The sequence below is a fragment of the Rhipicephalus microplus genome, chromosome 9 (assembly GCF_043290135.1).
Source record: "Rhipicephalus microplus isolate Deutch F79 chromosome 9, USDA_Rmic, whole genome shotgun sequence".
NCBI lineage: Eukaryota > Metazoa > Arthropoda > Arachnida > Ixodida > Ixodidae > Rhipicephalus > Rhipicephalus microplus.
In genome coordinates this window covers 133,696,658-133,715,055 of record NC_134708.1, presented here as the reverse complement: position 1 = coordinate 133,715,055, position 18,398 = coordinate 133,696,658, and the positions used below count along the sequence as shown (strand labels likewise).

Sequence of the window (18,398 nt, the reverse complement as noted above, 5' to 3'; positions counted from 1 at the left end):
TCAGTAAGATGTTGTTTTTTTTTTCAATATCGAAACCACCCTCCGGGAAAAAGAAAGAAAAAAGAAAAGACACCCTAGGCAGAACAAAAGGAGTGCAATAGTTCTTTGTCACTCGTTCAGATAAGACAATTATTCATTACCTTGAATAGGAATCAGTATGGTTAAACAATGCTATTGTGTATGTTGGAATTTTTTTCCACGAATAATAATCACGCAATTAAAAGCTTAATTATTTTACTTTCATTAAGGTACTTGAAGAACTGTATAGAAAACGTTCTCGTGGCTGAAGCCCAGATCGTAAGCACCGAAGAAAAGTATATTTTCTATAGTGAAATTCAGCCCCAGGCTAGCGAATGGGAGGACTAAGAGTGTTTTCCTGAGCAATTTGTATCGGCAACATGATAACAAATAGTGCTCTATTGTTTTCAGTTTTGAGCGCTCTTTTCTGTCCTTGTTTTTTCGCTTCCGTAGTTACGAAGTAACTACTTCTAGGTTGCGCTGTTCCTGCATTCAGTTCTGAACAAAGGTTGCATAGTGGTGATATCGCCAGACCAGCCCTATGTGAGTAGAAATATAACGGGTGGACACGACATTGAAATCTGACTGTTATGGTTTCCAACTGTCTTGTAGGACACTGATAAATTTTCCATGGAAATCTTAAGTGAGTAAATTCTGGTGTTGACACTATTGCTTCCATAGCGTCTGCACTAAGCGCAAGTTTTCTGTATCTTGTCGCAGTTATAGTGGCCACTTTGGGAAGGACCGATAGTACTGGCCCTTACAATGCTGCTAGTGCTTGAGAGTCGGCGATTTCATTTACTGCTAAGCCTCAATGACCAGGTACCCATACTAATTTCAGTAGCTGCAGCTGAGGAGGGACTAGCATAAGGAGCGTCCTTAAGGCAATCGATTTTGTTGACGCCGTAATCGACGTACATACTGACAGGGAATCCGTGATTATGATCGCGTTATCGGCATTCAAAGGTAGCTTTCGCAGCGCTAGAACTATTGCCAACTGTTCAGCTTCAAAAACTGGGGTGAAATCCGGTAATCTTAATGAAGAAGACCAGTCAAGCGAATAGGAGTATATACCTACACCTGTCTTTTCATCCATTACTGAAGCATCTGTGGCTATAATATTATTCGTTTCTGCGTGTGCAAGATAATCCTGCAGTCGGCTATTTAAGACCCTATACGATTGTAATTTGACCTTAGAGGGAAAAATCTCGTCGAATTCTATCTTAAGAACTTGATTTGTAGCCTGCGCCGCAATCACATCTGGGATTTTTACATTTATCTCATCTAGTTGTTTCTGGACAAAAACAATTTGAGGTGTTCGACACCGTGGCCAATGGGCAAGAAAAAAGGTGTCTGAGTCATTTATAAAAGAATATTCAAATCGTCTTGGCGCATAGCTATAAAATTATGCGCGAGCGCCTCCTCTTCTTTCTTCAATGGGCGCGCTGCAATGCCACTTCATTTTTGTCATCTTCCAGGTGATGTGGCGCTGTCGTCTGCTATGCTCGCATTTTCCAAGCTACTACATCACAGTAATATAGTATTCATATAATTTGATAAAGTTACCGTGAAGTCAAATCTCACAAGGTACCTTTGCCATATTAACTCTCTACTTGGTCAATTTGCTTTGACTATAATAACGCACATGCAAAGTCATACATTCACTGACTTTTGTATTGGTTTCATTTTTGTGGACATCGCTGCGCCGAGTCACGTACGTGATTGACCATTTTTTTTTCGAGGAAGCTGTCCATGACGTCTGCTGCGCCGGAGAAGAAATAGAGGTTAATGACAGAGGAAAACAAATAGATGAGACTATTTTCAACCTTCCGTCTTTTACAACAAGTGTGCAGGAGAATGGCGCAGGTTCGTTGCCCCTCACCCCTCCCCCAACTCGAGATCCCTTGCGCACGCCGGTCTTCATGGTTTTATGCTTTCGTAGAGACGAAGTGAGAGCCACGCCGACGCCGCTTTTTAGTAGTGAAACTTCCACCTCTAGTACACTGTAACTGTAGTAGGCGTGTTACTTATAACCTACAGCAACTTGTGTTGCGCCTGGGAGTTCAGACCAAACATCAATGGCTCTGCAAAGGCAATCTGTGTCAAGGCAAGCGAGCAAGCCCGCCTGACGCCATCGCCTCAATGACGACATCTAACCCGGCGGCCCCGGTGTGTCTTACGCAATGCACGGGGAGCTCCCTCAACCCACGGACCCGATAGCAGCCCGATGATGCAATCGGCGTTATCCAGTCTGGCGAGTCTTACGCAATGTGTGGCAACATCACTCGTCTATGCAACCCAGTGGCGGTTCCTGACTGGAGGATTCTGACGCCATGGCCAGCGGCGGTTTTGATTGGACGTTGCTAACGTAAGGACTCACCCGGGCCCTGTAAAAAAAGCCAAGCGGCGCGTCGCCAAGCAGCCGACGTATGCGTCAGAGAAAAGACGACAGCGTTAGAGCGTCCGAAGACACCTCTTCGAGTTCCTAAGCTGTCGGCCCCAGTGCGATAATGTAACGCCTCAATTCTATGCTGTACATAAATCTTGCCATAACTTACCATCCTCTTGTCCACTCGCCTATCGGCTCTGTGCAGAAGCAGCCGCGAGCTGAGAAACGCGCTACCGAACAACCTTGGCGGCCCGTGACCTCGGCGAACTACGCAACAGTGTCGGCGGCGGTGTTAGTCGTAACAGTCGATGGCAGCTGCAGCATCGGCGAGCGTCGGCTGCCTCGATGCGGTGAGTGCCTGATGTTTTCCCTCAGTTCACCATACTAATCAAGAACTGTTTATAGTAATTTAAAACATGGCTGTGTAAAGCATTAGGGTGAGCTTTGATCATTTCAAACCAAGTCGGAGCGCTTTGAAACCAAAGTTGAGGCGGAAGGTGTAAACACGGCAGTGATAAAAATTGCTTGCGCGTCTTGCTAGTCGACTTATAGTGGGTACGGCAAGTAGATTCTTAACAAGGGCAAACAGCAAGAGGCTAGTGTGAACGATGGAGAACCTTGAAGTGGAGAAACCCATCGAAATTTGTTAGGAACTTGACCTTACTTGGAGCTGTTCGAAACGAAAGCAAGCGATCCTTGAGATCATAAAGGATGCAGGAGTGATGGCTGAGGAAGCCGATGAGGCCTGAGCGGATATTAAAGCACGCCGCGAGTAGGCCTAAAGGCGAGAAGTTCGCGAAACACGAAGTAGTAGAAAGGTGAGAACGCCGTGATGAGGCCGAGAGACAGGAGTGCCTTGAGTTGAAACGAATAGAATTGGCAATTCTACAGTGTTAGCAGGCACCTAGCGTAGCTTCTGCGACGGTTCAGGCCAGCGGTCAGAGAATTCAGGACCAACTGATGCCGTTCGTAGTAGGTTAGGACATGGCGAAGAATCTTGTAAAGTCCCAACACTTTTTTGAGCGAAATGCTTTGCAGCGGTCTCTTTGGGCGCAGAATCTGTTAGCTCTACTTTCCGGCGAGGTGTCCGACGTGATCACGTGTTTGTCGAGGGAACCATTTTCATCCAAGGCTTTCCAGCAAAGGTTCTGGTACGCAAAAAAAGGGAAATGAATCGCACGATGGCTTCGCGTTTCGTCTTAAAGCCGATTTAATTGCCTGCCGCGGTGGTCTAGTGGCTAAGGTACTCGGCTGCTGACCCGCAGGTCGCGGGTTTGAATCCCGGCTGCGGCGGCTGCATTTCCGATGGAGGTGGAAATGCTGTAGGCTCGTGTGCTCAGATTTGGGTGCACGTTAAAGAACCCCAGGTGGTCGAAATTTCCGGAGCCCTCCACTACGGCGTCTCTCATAATCATATGGTGGTTTTGGGACGTTAAACCCCACATATCTATCTAAATCCGATTTAATTGAATTTCTCAAGGGCGAAGAGGTTCATGACGATCACGATAAGGTGGTAGAATGCATTGCATTGGAGCAATTCTACCGCTGCATCGAGGATGACGTCAATTGACTTTGGCTGCAATACAAGCTTGGCGAAGTACAGCTGAACAGGGCAGCAGAGTTAGCTGACGAGTATTATACTCGCCGAAAATCGCGTAGCAGGGCAGTGCATGTTCAAAATGGTTAAAGAAAAGAGGACTTTTCAGAGAAACCTGATGAACGGGAACCCTCTCCGTACTGTGATTTCAGAGAGGACCCGTCTCTTACGAAAGACACTGTAGGGGAAGAGCAAATGGAAGCTGAGAATTCGAGTGAGGTTCCTAAACAGCGCACTCATACCACACGGGCGTTTGAGTCACGGAAGCCGCTAATCTGCTTCAACTGCAGAAATGAAGAGCACATCGCGGTAAACTGTAAAGACCATCACAATAGTTATAGCGAGAGAACAAAACGACGACACAGAGACAAGAAGGACACGAAAGACACGAGCGCTTTTTTTTTTTCGAGGAAGCTGTCCATGACGACTGCTGCGCCGGAGAAGAAATAGAGGTTAATGACAGAGGAAGACATATAGACGACACTATTTTCAACCTTCCGTCCGTTACAATAAATGTGTGCAGGAGAATGGCGAAGGCTTGTTGCCCCTCACCCCTCCCCCAACTCGAGATTCCTTTCGTGTCCTTCTTGTCTCTGTGTCGTCGTTTTGTTCTCGCGCTATAACTATCGTCATGCCATACCAACTAGCCCAAGCTGCCACACTGTAAAGAACAGTTTGCTTTCCCAACAATCCGAGAATTGGAAAAGAACATGCGGTTGCTAGAGCCGTATCTGCAGGAGATTAGTGTGAATGGAAAAACGTATCGAGCACTGCAAGACTCAGCGGCAACCATAAAAATTGTACATCCTTCGTTTGTGTCTCCGGACGAGAGAATGCGCGAGGATCAGGCAAGTCGCTGAGAAGCAGAATGCTTGCTTACCACTGTCACAGAACGAGCGCTCAAAAAGAGCGCGCCGCCAACTCCTCGCGATGAAACGCCGGAGTGACACCGCGAGGTCAACGATAAAAAAAAGGAAAACAAACATCCAGACTCCCCGGGCGCGACTCCCTCCCTCGGAAGCGTAGATTCGCTGACGAACCTCTTCACCCCACAGCGGCGGCCGAGCAAGCACTCGAACTTTCTAGATGCCGACGAACCTCCTCACCCCACAACGGCGGCCGAGCAAGCACTCGAACTTTCTAGATGGAAAGGGGTGTGGTTGAAGCCGGGTTGAGTCATCTGTCGCGGCCAGCATTCGAACCGTCTCGCCCTCTCCCCAAACTTCGCTGCGTATCGCGCCGACGAAATGACGAGAACCTTCTGAAATCTCGCGCGGAGGGTATTTAATCGAGCAGCCGAGGTGAGAGATCAGGAGAAGACGGAAGTTAGCGCCAGAGCGCGTAGGGATTCCGCCGGGTAGTCGGCGAAGGTTTTGTCCATGGAGACAAAGCAGGAGAAGAAGAGGATTTCCACCTGAGGGGTGACGACTCGAGCTACAGGCAAGAGTGTGTGTTTACCGCTATCGAGCGAAGACGCGTGGCAACAGCTGCGTGTGTGAAGCCGACGTGTTTCCGGCGAAGAAGTTTGAAGCTTGGAGAGTGGCCAATTGAAGACGTGAGCTTTCCTGGAAGAGAAACTTCGGCGAGGTTTCCTGGAAGAGAAACTTCGAGGGCAGCGGAACGACAACAACGCTGGACTTTGAGTGAGTGATTCTCGGAAGAGTATCATCCAGACTTTTGTTCCAAGAACTTTGGACTGAATAGGTTTTCTATCTCTTTAGTCTTTAAGTGTCTTGGTTGTTCAATGCATGCGACTGCATTGTAGTGCGTATTGTTGCCTGTGTCCGTTGTTTCAAGTGTGGCTGATTGTACTGTGTAGTACGTTGTTTGATTGGTGACATATTGTATGCAACTATTGTGGAGTGTGCATTCTTGTGTATTGTTTTCGATCTGCCATTATTGAGAATATCATTCTGTTTTGTTTATCAACTCTCGGCTCTGACTTGTTCTTTGGGCCACAGCCGGCGTCCGCTGGCGCGCCAAAAAGGACCACTTCTAAATTGTCCACGCTTTCGTGGTGCGGTTCGGGGGGCCGATACTTCGGCCCTTGGAATTAGCCCGGCGATTGCCTCCCTAATTAACGGGACCGGTGTGACAATTAATCTGCCGTCCGCGACAGGACCTTTTGGTGCACAGTGTGTCCAAATTAGTGAGAAAGAGCCTCGAGTTGTTGATAGTGCTATCGGAATGATTTTGTGTGTTGCTCTGTGTTCTCGTTAACGAGTGCAGTGGAGTGTTCCTATAGACTGATTTAGGCAGATACTTTTTGCACGCGGCAAGGTTTTATTTGCGAGACACAATGGATCTCGAAAAGTTAGTCGCTCTTGGTGAGAAGATGGGTCTTTCTGGCGCCGAACTACAGAAGTGGGTCACCCAGAAGGAAAAAGAAGAAAAAGAGAGAGCCAAGGAAGAAAAAGCAGCTGAGTTGGAACGAGAGAGGTTGGCAGCTGAAAGGGCGAGAGAAAAAAGAGAAGCAAAGGAGCGACAGCTGAAGGAAGAAATAGAGGCAAAGGAGCGACAGCTGAAAGAAGAAAGAGAGGAAAGGGAAAGGCAGCGGCAGCACGAGATGGAACTCGAGCGGCTCCGTTTGCAACAGCGAAGTGAACTTACCGTCCTAGCTAGAGTTGAAAGCAGCGAACGGGAAGATCATGGCTTCCGCTTGAACCCAAGCAAGCTGCTCGTAGCGTTTGATGAAAGGAAGGACGACCTTGACGCGTACCTTCACAGATTTGAGACGATTGCAAGGAGCCAGAATTGGCCGGAACATCAATGGGCAACTGCTTTGAGTACTTGCTTGAGTGGTGAAGCGCTCAGTGTGTACGGTAGGCTGACGCCGACCGATGCAGCCAACTATGCAAAGGTGAAAGCTGCTTTGCTGAAGCGATTTAGATTTACTGTGGAAGGATTCCGGGACCGATTTTGGACAGGGAAGCCAGCTGATGGTGAGACGGCTACGCAGTATGCCGCCCGACTTTGCCATTATTTCGACAGATGGATTGAACTTTCAGGGACAGCGCAGGAGTACGATGAACTTAGAGAGCTCCTAATTAGAGAACAATTTCTTACTAGTTGCCACCCGAGCCTGTCGCTGTACTTGAAAGAGAGGAAAGCTAAGTCACTTGAGGACATGCTTGAATTAGCTGATCAATTCTTGGAAGCGCAAGGTGGCACTAATTTGGTCAAGGTCAAGAAGGATTGTCCCGAAGATTCGAAGAAATCGGCTCCCGAAGAAAAGAAGCGTGCACAGGAGAGCATTCCGTGATGTTTTCTGTGTAACCGAGTGGAGCACCGTGCTAACCACTGCCGAACTAACTTCACGAGTCCCACGGTTGTAAAATGTTTCAAATGTGGTCTGACTGGGCACAAGGCAGGCGCATGTCGTAACGGAGCGAGTCAAACTCACCAGGTATCCTGTGCACAAGTGGCACCAAAAACCGTTGATGACTTCACCGATGGATTCGTAAAGTTGAAAATGGGGAGAAAATCCCTATTGTGGGTGCTATAATGACAAAACAGCAAACAGGTGCTACAAAGGGAATGCCGTGATGGCTGGAAAAGTGGCGGGAAGGCGTGTAGACGTTTTAAGAGACACTGGGTGCTCCACTGTAATAGTACGAAGAGACCTAGTCCGCGATAATGAACTCACGGGCCAGACCAGCCTGATTTACACCGTCGACCGTTCGGTCATGAGGCTGCCTGAGGCCAAGGTCAAGATCGAGACGCCCTTCTACAGTGGAACTGTTTCTGCCTTCTGCATGGATGATCCATTGTATGACGTAATCGTGGGGAACATCGAGGGCGCCCGTCTGCCGGACCAACCTGAACCACTTGAAGAGGACCCAGAGATCGATCCACCATCGATTGCAAACCCTCACAACCAACCAGACACGGCCGACGAGGACGTAGTCGCAGTTGCGACCCGAGCACAGACCAAAGCCCAGTCGAAGCCATTCCAGCCCCTCCCTGCACCCAATTCCGAGGAGGACCCGAGTTTCAGCTATGCCGAGGAACAAATCAAGGACGAGTCGTTAAAGCCCTGCTTTGCACAAATCGACAAGTACCTCAGGTGCCGTAATAGTGAATGCGCGATAATGTTCAAGCAGGAAGATGGACTGCTCTACAGGTACTATACGGAGTGGAGTGGTCGACGGATACGACAGCTCTTGGTGCCGAAGAACCGCCGAGAGGCTGTTATGAAGCTAGCCCACGATGGGATAATGGCTGGGCACCTGGGAGCCGAGAAAACCAAGGACAGAATTCAGGAAAAATTCTTCTGGCCAGGTGTCACAGCCGACGTGAAGAGGTTCGTGGCGTCTTGCGATATCGGCCAGCGAACTGTGCCAAAAGGAAGGGTGCCACACGTGTCACTCGGCCAGTCTCCCGTCATAGACATCCCCTTTAAAAGGGTAGCTATATATATAGTAGGCCCTATCAGACCTCCATCCGGTCAAGGAAACCGCTATATCCTGACGCTTGTCGATTGCGCCACGCGCTACCCGGAGGCAGTTGCACTACCTGGCATAGAGACCGAACGAGTCGCAGAAGCCCTCGTTGAGATGTTCTCCCGTTTCGGGGTACCGAGGGAAATCCTAAGTGATCGGGGCTCGAATTTCACGTCAGAGCTAATGAAGGAAGTGGCACGACTTCTATCAGCGCGCCAACTCCATACCACCCCTTATCACCCGATGGCCAACGGGATGGTGGAAAAATTTAATGGCACCCTGAAGACTATGCTTAAACGAATGTGTGCGGAGAAACCAAAAAACTGGGACAGATTCCTCGGTCCGTTGCTGTTTGTGTACAGAGAGGTTCCCCAGGCAAGTCTCGGCTTTTCACCGTTCGAGCTACTGTACGGCCGACACGTCCGGGGACCCCTGGCGATCTTAAAGGAAGTCTGGACGAACCAAGAGCTGGACGATGAGCTGAAGACAACCTACCAGTACGTATTGGATCTCCGAAATCGTCTAGAAAAGACGTGCCGTCTAGCTCACGAAGAACTCCGAAGGGCGGGAGCACGCTACGCTAAGCACTACAATCAAAAATCAAGGGATAGAATGTTCCAACCAGGGGATAAGGTGCTCATCCTGCTCCCAACTGACAAAAATAAACTCTTGCTGCATTGAAAAGGGCCCTTCGAAGTACAGGCGACAATTGGGGACTTCGATTACTCCATAAAGACGCCGAGCGGGCCGAAAATTTTCCATGCCAATCTGCTGAAGAAGTCTGCGGAGCGGGAAACGAACCGGGATGCGCCACACCAATGCCAAGTCATCGTAGGGGTTATTGACAATGGAGATGAACAGGAACTACCGGTGCCGGAGTTCGTGCAGACAGAAGGGATTACTGACGTCAAGATCTGCCCAAGTTTGACGGACAAACAAAAGGAGGCGTTGGAGAAAACCATGACAGCGCACTCTAAAATATTTTCGAACGTCCCGGGCAAGACGGATTGGGTGGAGTGCCACCTCGAGACATTGACGGAGTCCCTAGTCCACATCAAACAGTACCCGTTACCTTTTGCTACGACTAAGGACATCGAGGCCGAGGTACAGCAAATGAAAACACTGGGCATAATTGAAATCTCGAAATCGCCCTATAATTCTTCAGTGTTGCTTGTGGACAAACCGGACAAAACCAAGCGGTTTGTAGTCGATTTCCGGCACCTGAACAAGCTCATAATAGCAGATGCAGAGCCCATGCCTAGAGCAGATGCCGTTTTTGCCAGTGCCACAAACAAAAGATACTTCTCTAAGTTAGATTTTGTTAAGGGCTACTGGCAAATCCCACTCTCGCAGCAGTCGAAACCTAAGACTGCGTTTTCGACAAAATCCGGTCTCTACCAGTTTTGCTACATGCCTTTCGGGATCAAAACGGCACCCGCCGTGTTCGCCAGGCTGATGCGACTAGTCACTGAGGGAATCCCGGGCGTTGAACATTACTACGACGACGTACTCATAACAAGCACGACCTGGGAGGAACACCTATCCACTCTCAGACAACTCTTCACTCGAATTCAGGCTGCCGGGTTGACCGTGAGACCGAGCAAGTGTGAGTTGGGAATGAATGAGATTGATTTCCTTGGTCATCACATTGGACAAAACATGCTAGCTCCACTGGGAAAGACTCTCGACAAAATCCAAGCTGCACCCGCCCCAAAGACGAAGCGACAGGTGCGCGCTTTTCTCGGATTGACCAGCTATTACCGGGAGTTCATTCCAAATTATGCAGAGATCAGCGCCCCTCTCACAGAACTGATCAAGAAGGGTGAAAGCAACTTAGTAAAATGGACGACGACACACGAGAAAGCATTTGCGAAACTCAAGGAATGCATCTCGAACCCTCCCGTGCTCCGCCTCCCAGACTTAACCAAGGAATTCATCCTCCGCAGCGACGCTTCCGACACCAGCCTCGGGGCTGTGCTTTTGCAGTCACACGAAGGGACCCTCCATCCTATAGTATACGCCAGTCGCAAACTACTTCCCCGAGAATCATCCTACAGCACCATCGAAAGAGAATGTCTAGCCCTGGTGTGGGGGATACAGAAGTTTAATATTTATCTCTACGGAGTTCCTTTCTTGGTCCAGACTGATCACCAGCCACTCCAATACATAAAACAGGCTAAACAGCTCAACAGCAGAGTGTTGAGGTGGAGCTTGCTTCTGCAAGAGTATCAATTCCGAGTCGAGCACATCAAGGGAACTGAGAACGTTCGTGCCGACTACCTTAGCCGAGTTTGAATGTTTTGGAAGGGTCTGACAGCAGTGAATGTAATAGGCTGTGTTGTTATTGTGCTATCCTGTGTCACAAGTGTCGGAGTGTATGTGCTGTGACGTGATGTATAGTATTGTACAATTGTTGTAATGAGAGAACTTTGTACATTTGTATTGTTTGGAATATGTGATGGAGTGTTGCATTCATGTACCTGTGGCTATATTTCATGTGTTGTGGAATTGAATTACAATGTACAGTTGTATTGAGTGATCTATTGTGAATGTGAAGTGTCATGAGCGACGGATTGTATTACAATCTGTGAGAGTGTGTGGTGACTGTTCGTGCTCGTTTGTGTGGTTTTGAATATTATGAGATAATATTCTTAAAGTGGGGGGCAGTGTCACAGAACGAGCGCTCAAAAAGAGCGCGCCGCCAACTCCTCGCGATGAAACGCCGGAGTGACACCGCGAGGTCAACGATAAAAAAAAGGAAAACAAACATCCAGACTCCCCGGGCGCGACTCCCTCCCTCGGAAGCGTAGATTCGCTGACGAACCTCTTCACCCCACAGCGGCGGCCGAGCAAGCACTCGAACTTTCTAGATGCCGACGAACCTCCTCACCCCACAACGGCGGCCGAGCAAGCACTCGAACTTTCTAGATGGAAAGGGGTGTGGTTGAAGCCGGGTTGAGTCATCTGTCGCGGCCAGCATTCGAACCGTCTCGCCCTCTCCCCAAACTTCGCTGCGTATCGCGCCGACGAAATGACGAGAACCTTCTGGAATCTCGCGCGGAGGGTATTTAATCGAGCAGCCGAGGTGAGAGATCAGGAGAAGACGGAAGTTAGCGCCAGAACACGTAGGGACTCCGCCGGGTAGTCGGCGAAGGTTTTGTCCGTGGAGACAAAGCAGGAGAAGAAGAGGATTTCCACCTGAGGGGTGACGACTCGAGCTACAGGCAAGAGTGTGTGTTTACCGCTATCGAGCGAAGACGCGTGGCAACAGCTGCGTGTGGAGCCGACGTGTTTCCGGCGAAGAAGTTTGAAGCTTGGAGAGTGGCCAATTGAAGACGCGAGGTTTCCTGGAAGAGAAACTTCGGCGAGGTTTCCTGGAAGAGAAACTTCGAGGGCAGCGGAACGACAACAACGCTGAACTTTGAGTGAGTGATTCTCGGAAGAGTATCATCCAGACTTTTGTTCTAAGAACTTTGGACGGAATAGGTTTCCTATCTGTTTAGTCTTTAAGTGTCTTGGTTGTTCAATGCATGCGACTGCATTGTAGTGCGTATTGTTGCCTGTGTCCGTTGTTTCAAGTGTGGCTGATTGTACTGTGTAGTACGTTGTTTGATTGGTGACATATTGTATGCAACTATTGTGGAGTGTGCATTCTTGTGTATTGTTTTCGATCTGCCATTATTGAGAATATCATTCTGTTTTGTTTATCAACTCTCGGCTCTGGCTTGTTCTTTGGGCCACAGCCGGCGTCCACTGGCGCGCCAAAAAGGACCACTTCTAAATTGTCCACGCTTTCGTGGTGCGGTTCGGGGGGCCGATACTTCGGGCCTTGGAATTAGCCCGGCGATCGCCTCCCTAATTAACGGGACCGGTGTGACAACCACCCAGACAACACTCGATGTCCTGAGGTCGTCCTCATATGGTACAGTCATCCTCGCACAGTTCTCATTGGCCTTAGTACTTACTGAGGGCGACACAAGCTGGTTTGACCCAGAAACGTCTTTTCAAGTGCTTTCTGAGGACAACAATTTATCCCGGAAAAGTACTTTTAAGGACGTTTTGGAGAGAACAAAGCAACAAACGAGCGCCGGTTCAAACGTTTTTTCGAGTGCTTTCTGAGGACAACAATTGGTCTGGAAAAGGTCCTGTCAAGGACCTTTTGGGAATGACAGATTATTGCACTGAGCACTTAGATATAATTCCTCAAGACCTTTGCGCACCAAATAGGTGCATTTCATATTGCCGCACGTATGTACCAGTGGTGAGGACAACGAAGCAGCGCGAGTGTCCTTGGCCGAGGGAAAAAGACGAAGAAGTCATTGCAGTCTGTTTCCTGCGATCGATAAATCGTATTTGTTTGAGGCGCTTTGTGTGCCCGTCAATATCGCGTCGTCACACTGGTGGAGGTGCTGGGTACGTCTTCATGCTTGGCACCCCTTCGCGGACCCGACATTCAAGCCCGGAATCACTACCACCCGTCGACACACCAGTCCACCGTTCCAGCCGCCGTCTGCGAGGCCTAGCTCCCGAGCTCAATCCCTTTCCAGAAACTGCCAGCAATCGCTTGCCTCCTTCAACCACCATGGCCACTGCAGCTACATCGCACATGACACTTCAGAATCCCAAGATTCCTGACTGCTTTCATGGTGAGACCTATGAAGATGCACAAGACTGGCTGGACCAGTTAGAACGCTGCGCGAAGTACAACCAGTGGGCCACCCCAGAAGACAAGCTCGCGAATGTGTACTTTTACCTGAAAGACAACGCCCAGACGTGGTACATCAGCAGGGAAAGAAGCATGGCTACGTGGGACGACTTCCGCAATCAGCTGACTGACACCTTTAGTAGTCTTGACAGAATGGAGAATGCGCAACGTCTCTTGGAAGCTCGAATTCAAAAACCAAACGAGAGCGTCGCTATGTTCGCCGAGGACATGACCCGTCTTTTCGGCAGGGCGGATCCCGAGATGCCGGAAGACAGGAAGCTACGGTATCTAATGCGAGGCGTGAAGGAGCAACTGTTTGCTGGGCTTGTGAGAAATCCGCCAACAGCAGCAGCTGAGTTCACGAGAGAAGCCACAGCTATTGAACGGGCCCTACAGCAACGGTACCGCCAGCAGAACCCGGTCAATTTTCGAGCGAGTAGCCCTGTTAGGACTGCGGCGAGCCTCTGCGACAACGACAGGCCTCTGCGGGAAGTCATCCGGGAGATTTTGAGGGAGGAGCTTCGGCAGCTTGGTTTAATTCCAGCAACTGAACCGACGCCGGCATTGTCTTTTGTCGCTGATGTTGTCCGGGATGAGGTCCGCCAGGCTTTCTCTTCATCCGGCTATAATAATGTGCGACGACATTTTACTTATGCTGATGCAGTCCGACGCCCCGTCGTCGCGCCTTCAGCACAGCAGACTCCAATGACTGGACCACCACCAACCCTGCAAACAGAGCCACTGTCAGCACCGACCACTTTCGCAACCTCACCGATTCCTCCGACAAGACGAATGCCGTATAACCAACATGCCCCACAACTTGGCCCCACAAAGTGGCCCAATAGTGAGTCTCCACTTACCTACCAGCGTCGGAAAACCAATTTGTGGCGTGCCGCTGACCATCGACCTGTATGCTTTCATTGTGGCGAAGCTGGGCACGTCTACAGAGTTTGCCGTTATCGCGACGCTCAGTACTCAAGATTTCCTCGCAACCCTGATTACATTGCGTACGACGATCAACGCATGTACAACTACGCCCCTGTGAACACACCGCCGCAGAATCCAGTAATGCCCAGATCACGTTCTCCATCTCCTGCGCGGCCCAGTTCACCTAATCGTCGCAGTTTTGCCGACGTCACCAGGGGCAGGTCCCCTAGCCCGCGACGGGGAAACTAGACGCAGCGACCTCGGGGGGTGGGGTTGCCAATATTCGAAATTCCGAACAGCCCCCATTGCAGACAAATGACAGCTCGAAGCCATCGATACCGAAGAAGACGACAGCAACGACTAATTCGACGAGTGAGACAACTGCCGACGTAACCGACGTTATCAGCGCTGACCTCGTCGTTCACATTGATGGCCACCAAATGATGGCTCTTGTGGACACTGGCTCCCACTTTTCTATATTAAGCCTACAGCTAGCCGAAAGAATAAGGAAGGTGAAAATGCCATGGCAGGGACCCAATATAAGAACTCCAGGAGGTCAGTTGATGACACCGGTTGGAAAGTGCACGGCCCGACTCTTCATTGCTGGTTCCACCTTTGTCGCCATACTCGTCATTCTCCACGAGTGCTGTAAACAGCTCATATTGGGAATGGATTTCTTGCGCGAATATGGGGCTGTGATTGACATCCGTGTCAGAAGCGTAACGTTCACTGTAAGCTCGGAGACTGCTACAGATAAGGAACACCAGCCACCTCGCTTCCGTATTGCCGATGACGACGTCATACTGCCGCCACGAAGTTGTTCTCTCGTATTCGTGCACTGTGACAAATTACAAAATGGTACTGGCATCGCTGAACACATCAAGAAGCTCGCATTCACTAGCGGCATTTCTGTTGCCAGGGCTGTCATCACTGTTATTGACGGATGCGCTGAACTGCTATTCACAAATTTCAGCAGAGAACGCCGACACATAGTTAAAGGCACGGCTATTGCCTATTTTGACGAACTATCGCAAACAGAAGATTGTAATTTTGTGGAGGAAGCAGCAGCGTCTACTATCACTACACCGACACCTGTCGACGTTGGTCCAATGTTATCTCCCATTGAGCGAGACCGCCTTCTCACGCTGATCAACAAGTTCCACGGCTGCTTCTCATCCACATCAAGAGTTGGTCAAACGGCACTGACGAAACACCGCATCATCACGGATTCCGATGCCAGACCCATCCGGCAAAATCCTTATCGAGTCACCCCAAAGGAGCGTGAGGCAATTCAAAAACAGGTGAAAACGATGCTAGAAGATGGTGTTATTCGGCCATCTAACAGTCCTTGGGTATCACCTATAGTACTCCTCAAAAAGAAGGATGGTAGCTTGCGTTTCTGCGTCGACTACCGTAAGCTTAATCAGATCACAAAGAAGGACGTCTACCCTCTTCCGTGTATTGATGATTCATTGGATAGACTACGAAACGCACGCTACTTTTCGTCTATGGACTTAAAAAGCGGCTACTGGCAAATTGAAGTGGATGAGAGAGACCGTGAGAATACCGCCTTTGTTATGCACGACGGACTTTATGAAGTTCAGGTTCTTCCTTTCGGTTTGTGTTCGGCACCAGCAACATTCCAGCGTCTCATGGACACGGTTCTGTCGGGACTTAAGTGGCAAACCTGCTTGGTGTACCTCGACGACGTGATTGTCTTTTCGGCGACTTTCGAGGAACACTTACGAAGGCTCGAAGCAGTTTTTGAAGCAATACGCTTGGCTGGTTTTACTCTAAAAACAGAAAAGTGCCACTTCGGCTTCCACAAACTTCAATTCCTTGGTCACGTCGTGAGCAGCCAAAGGATCCGACCCGACCCGGATAAAATTGCCGCCGTGGCAAACTTCCCGATGCCATCAGACAAAAAATCAGTGCGACGTTTTTTAGGACTCTGTGCCTATTACCGGCGGTTTATTGCTACTTTTTCGCGCATCGCATGGCCATTGACACAGCTTACTCGGGAAAATACCCCCTTCAGATGGGGCGAAGACCAACAGCAGGCATTTCACGAGCTTCGTCAGCGAATGCAAACACCCCCCGTGCTGGCCCACTTCGATGAAGACGCGCCGACAATACTTCATACAGATGCTAGTAATGTGGGTCTTGGAGCAGTGCTCGTACAGTCGAAGGACAACAACGAAAACGTGATCGCCTACGCCAGCAGGACGCTGTAACGAGCTGAAGCTAATTACACTACGACGGAAAAAGAATGTCTTGCAATGGTATGGGCAGTCCTGAAGTTTCGTCCTTATTTGTACGGCCGCCCATTCACTGTTATCAGCGATCACCACTCTCTCTGTTGGTTAGTCAACTTGAAAGATCCGTCTGGCCGCCTTGCACGATGGAGTCTTCGGCTCCAAGAATTTTACTTCACTGTTGCCTACAAGTCGGGAAAACGACACACCGATGCCGACTGTCTTTCTCAGTCTCCTGTTGAGACGGCATCCCCGGACAACGACGATGACGACACGGCCTTTCTCAGAATTGTGGACACTGCCCCCTTTTCTCAACAGCAGCGTGGCGATGCTGAGCTGCTACCACTTATAGATTACCTAAAAGGGCGAGCGAATAGCGTTCCGAAGTTATTTGCGAGAGGGCTGCCGTCGTACTGCTTGCGAAATGACGTTCTTTATAAGAGAAACTTTTCACCCACTGGCAGCAGCTACTTGCTCGTCGTTCCTTCTTCGCTTCACCGTGAGGTACTGCAAGCCTGTCACGACGAACCTACTGCTGGTCACTTGGGTTACGCAAGAACATTGGCGAGGATAAGGCAGAACTATTACTGGCCAAGACTTGCCGAAGTTGTCAAAACTTACGTGCAGGCATGTCTAGATTGCCAGCGCCGCAAGCCACCATCCATCAAACCAGCTGGCTTGCTGCAGCCTGTCCGAGTGCCGGCGACACCGTTTGCACAAATTGGCACGGATTTTCTGGGCCCCTTCCCAAAGTCTGCCACTGGAAACAATTGGATAATCGTCGCCACGGATTACCTGACCCGATACGCAGAGACAGGCGCTCTGCCACGGGCAACGGCAGCTGAAGCGGCGCAATTTTTCATCGAAGCCATCGTCTTAAGACACGGTGCTCCCGCAATAGTCATCACCGACAGAGGTACTGCGTTCATGGCCGAGCTTTTGGACACCATTTTTCGACTAAGTGGTACAGCTCACAGGAAGACAACGGCGTATCATCCCCAGACCAACGGGCTCACCGAACGCCTCAACAAGACCCTGGCTGACATGATAAGCATGTACGTAGATGTAGAGCACAAGAACTGGGACATAATTTTGCCCTACGTCACGTTCGTGTACAACATGGCTCGTCAAGAGACCACTCGGAAGACACCCTTTAGTCTCCTTTACGGACGCGAGGTTACAACAACGTTAGACGCAATGCTTCCTCATGAAAATGATGGCAATGAGACAGACGCCGAAGAGTTTACCCAGCTAGCAGAAGAAGCCAGACAACTTGCCACGGTTGCGAATCACCAAACAGCAAGACGACGATGCCGAGTATTACAACCTCCGGCACAGACCCGTCATATACAACGTGGACGACAAAGTATGGGTCTGGACACCTGTTCGTCAGCGTGGGCTCTCCGAAAAGCTGTTGCGAAGATACTTCGGACCCTACAAGGTTCTGCGACGCATTAGTGACGTCAACTACGAGGTTGTTCCGGACGGCGTGCAGGGTTCAAAGCGGCGCAGACATTCACCAGAAATTGTCCACGTGCTTCGGATGAAGCCCTACTTTCAGTGACTAACTGTGCAGTTTTGGTTTCGCCTTGCTTCTCAAACGTTTAACTTCGGGACGATGTTTTTTAAAGGGGAATAATGCCGCGCGTATGTACCAGTGGTGAGGACAACGAAGCAGCGCGAGTGTCCTTGGCCGAGGGAAAAAGACGAAGAAGTCGTTGCAGTCTGTTTCCTGCGATCGATAAATCGTATTTGTTTGAGGCGCTTTGTGTGCCCGTCAATCTCGCGTCGTCACAATATGTGAAAACTTTCTTCACACGTTCGTTTCATACAGTCATAAAGTTATTGTATATTTTCGCCTCGTTTGTTTCTTTTTTTGGCAGAAAAATTTCAAATTACGCGTTTCGCCTAATGAGACACGCGTAAATAATTGGCTTAGGTATCGAACCTGGTATTGCGAAATGTCCATTTGAAACAGTGTGTTCCCAAATGTCACCGCCTTAAATTAGTCATTATACGCCACTGTAACGCGTAATAACAAACTAGCAGCTGGCAACAGTTGACT

General features: G+C 49.6%; 1 protein-coding gene across 1 annotated transcript in view; it reads left to right on the top strand.

The window, feature by feature from the left end:
• The first annotated feature begins 1,963 nt into the window (after positions 1–1,963).
• The window catches only part of LOC119163079 (ribitol-5-phosphate xylosyltransferase 1-like), a 161,730-nt gene continuing 145,295 nt past the window's right edge, over positions 1,964–18,398 (top strand). The window contains exon 1 of the mRNA XM_075874331.1: positions 1,964–2,757. Within this exon, the coding sequence (XP_075730446.1) occupies positions 2,547–2,757 (211 nt within the window). The 5' untranslated portion in view covers positions 1,964–2,546. The remainder of the gene's footprint in view (positions 2,758–18,398) is intronic.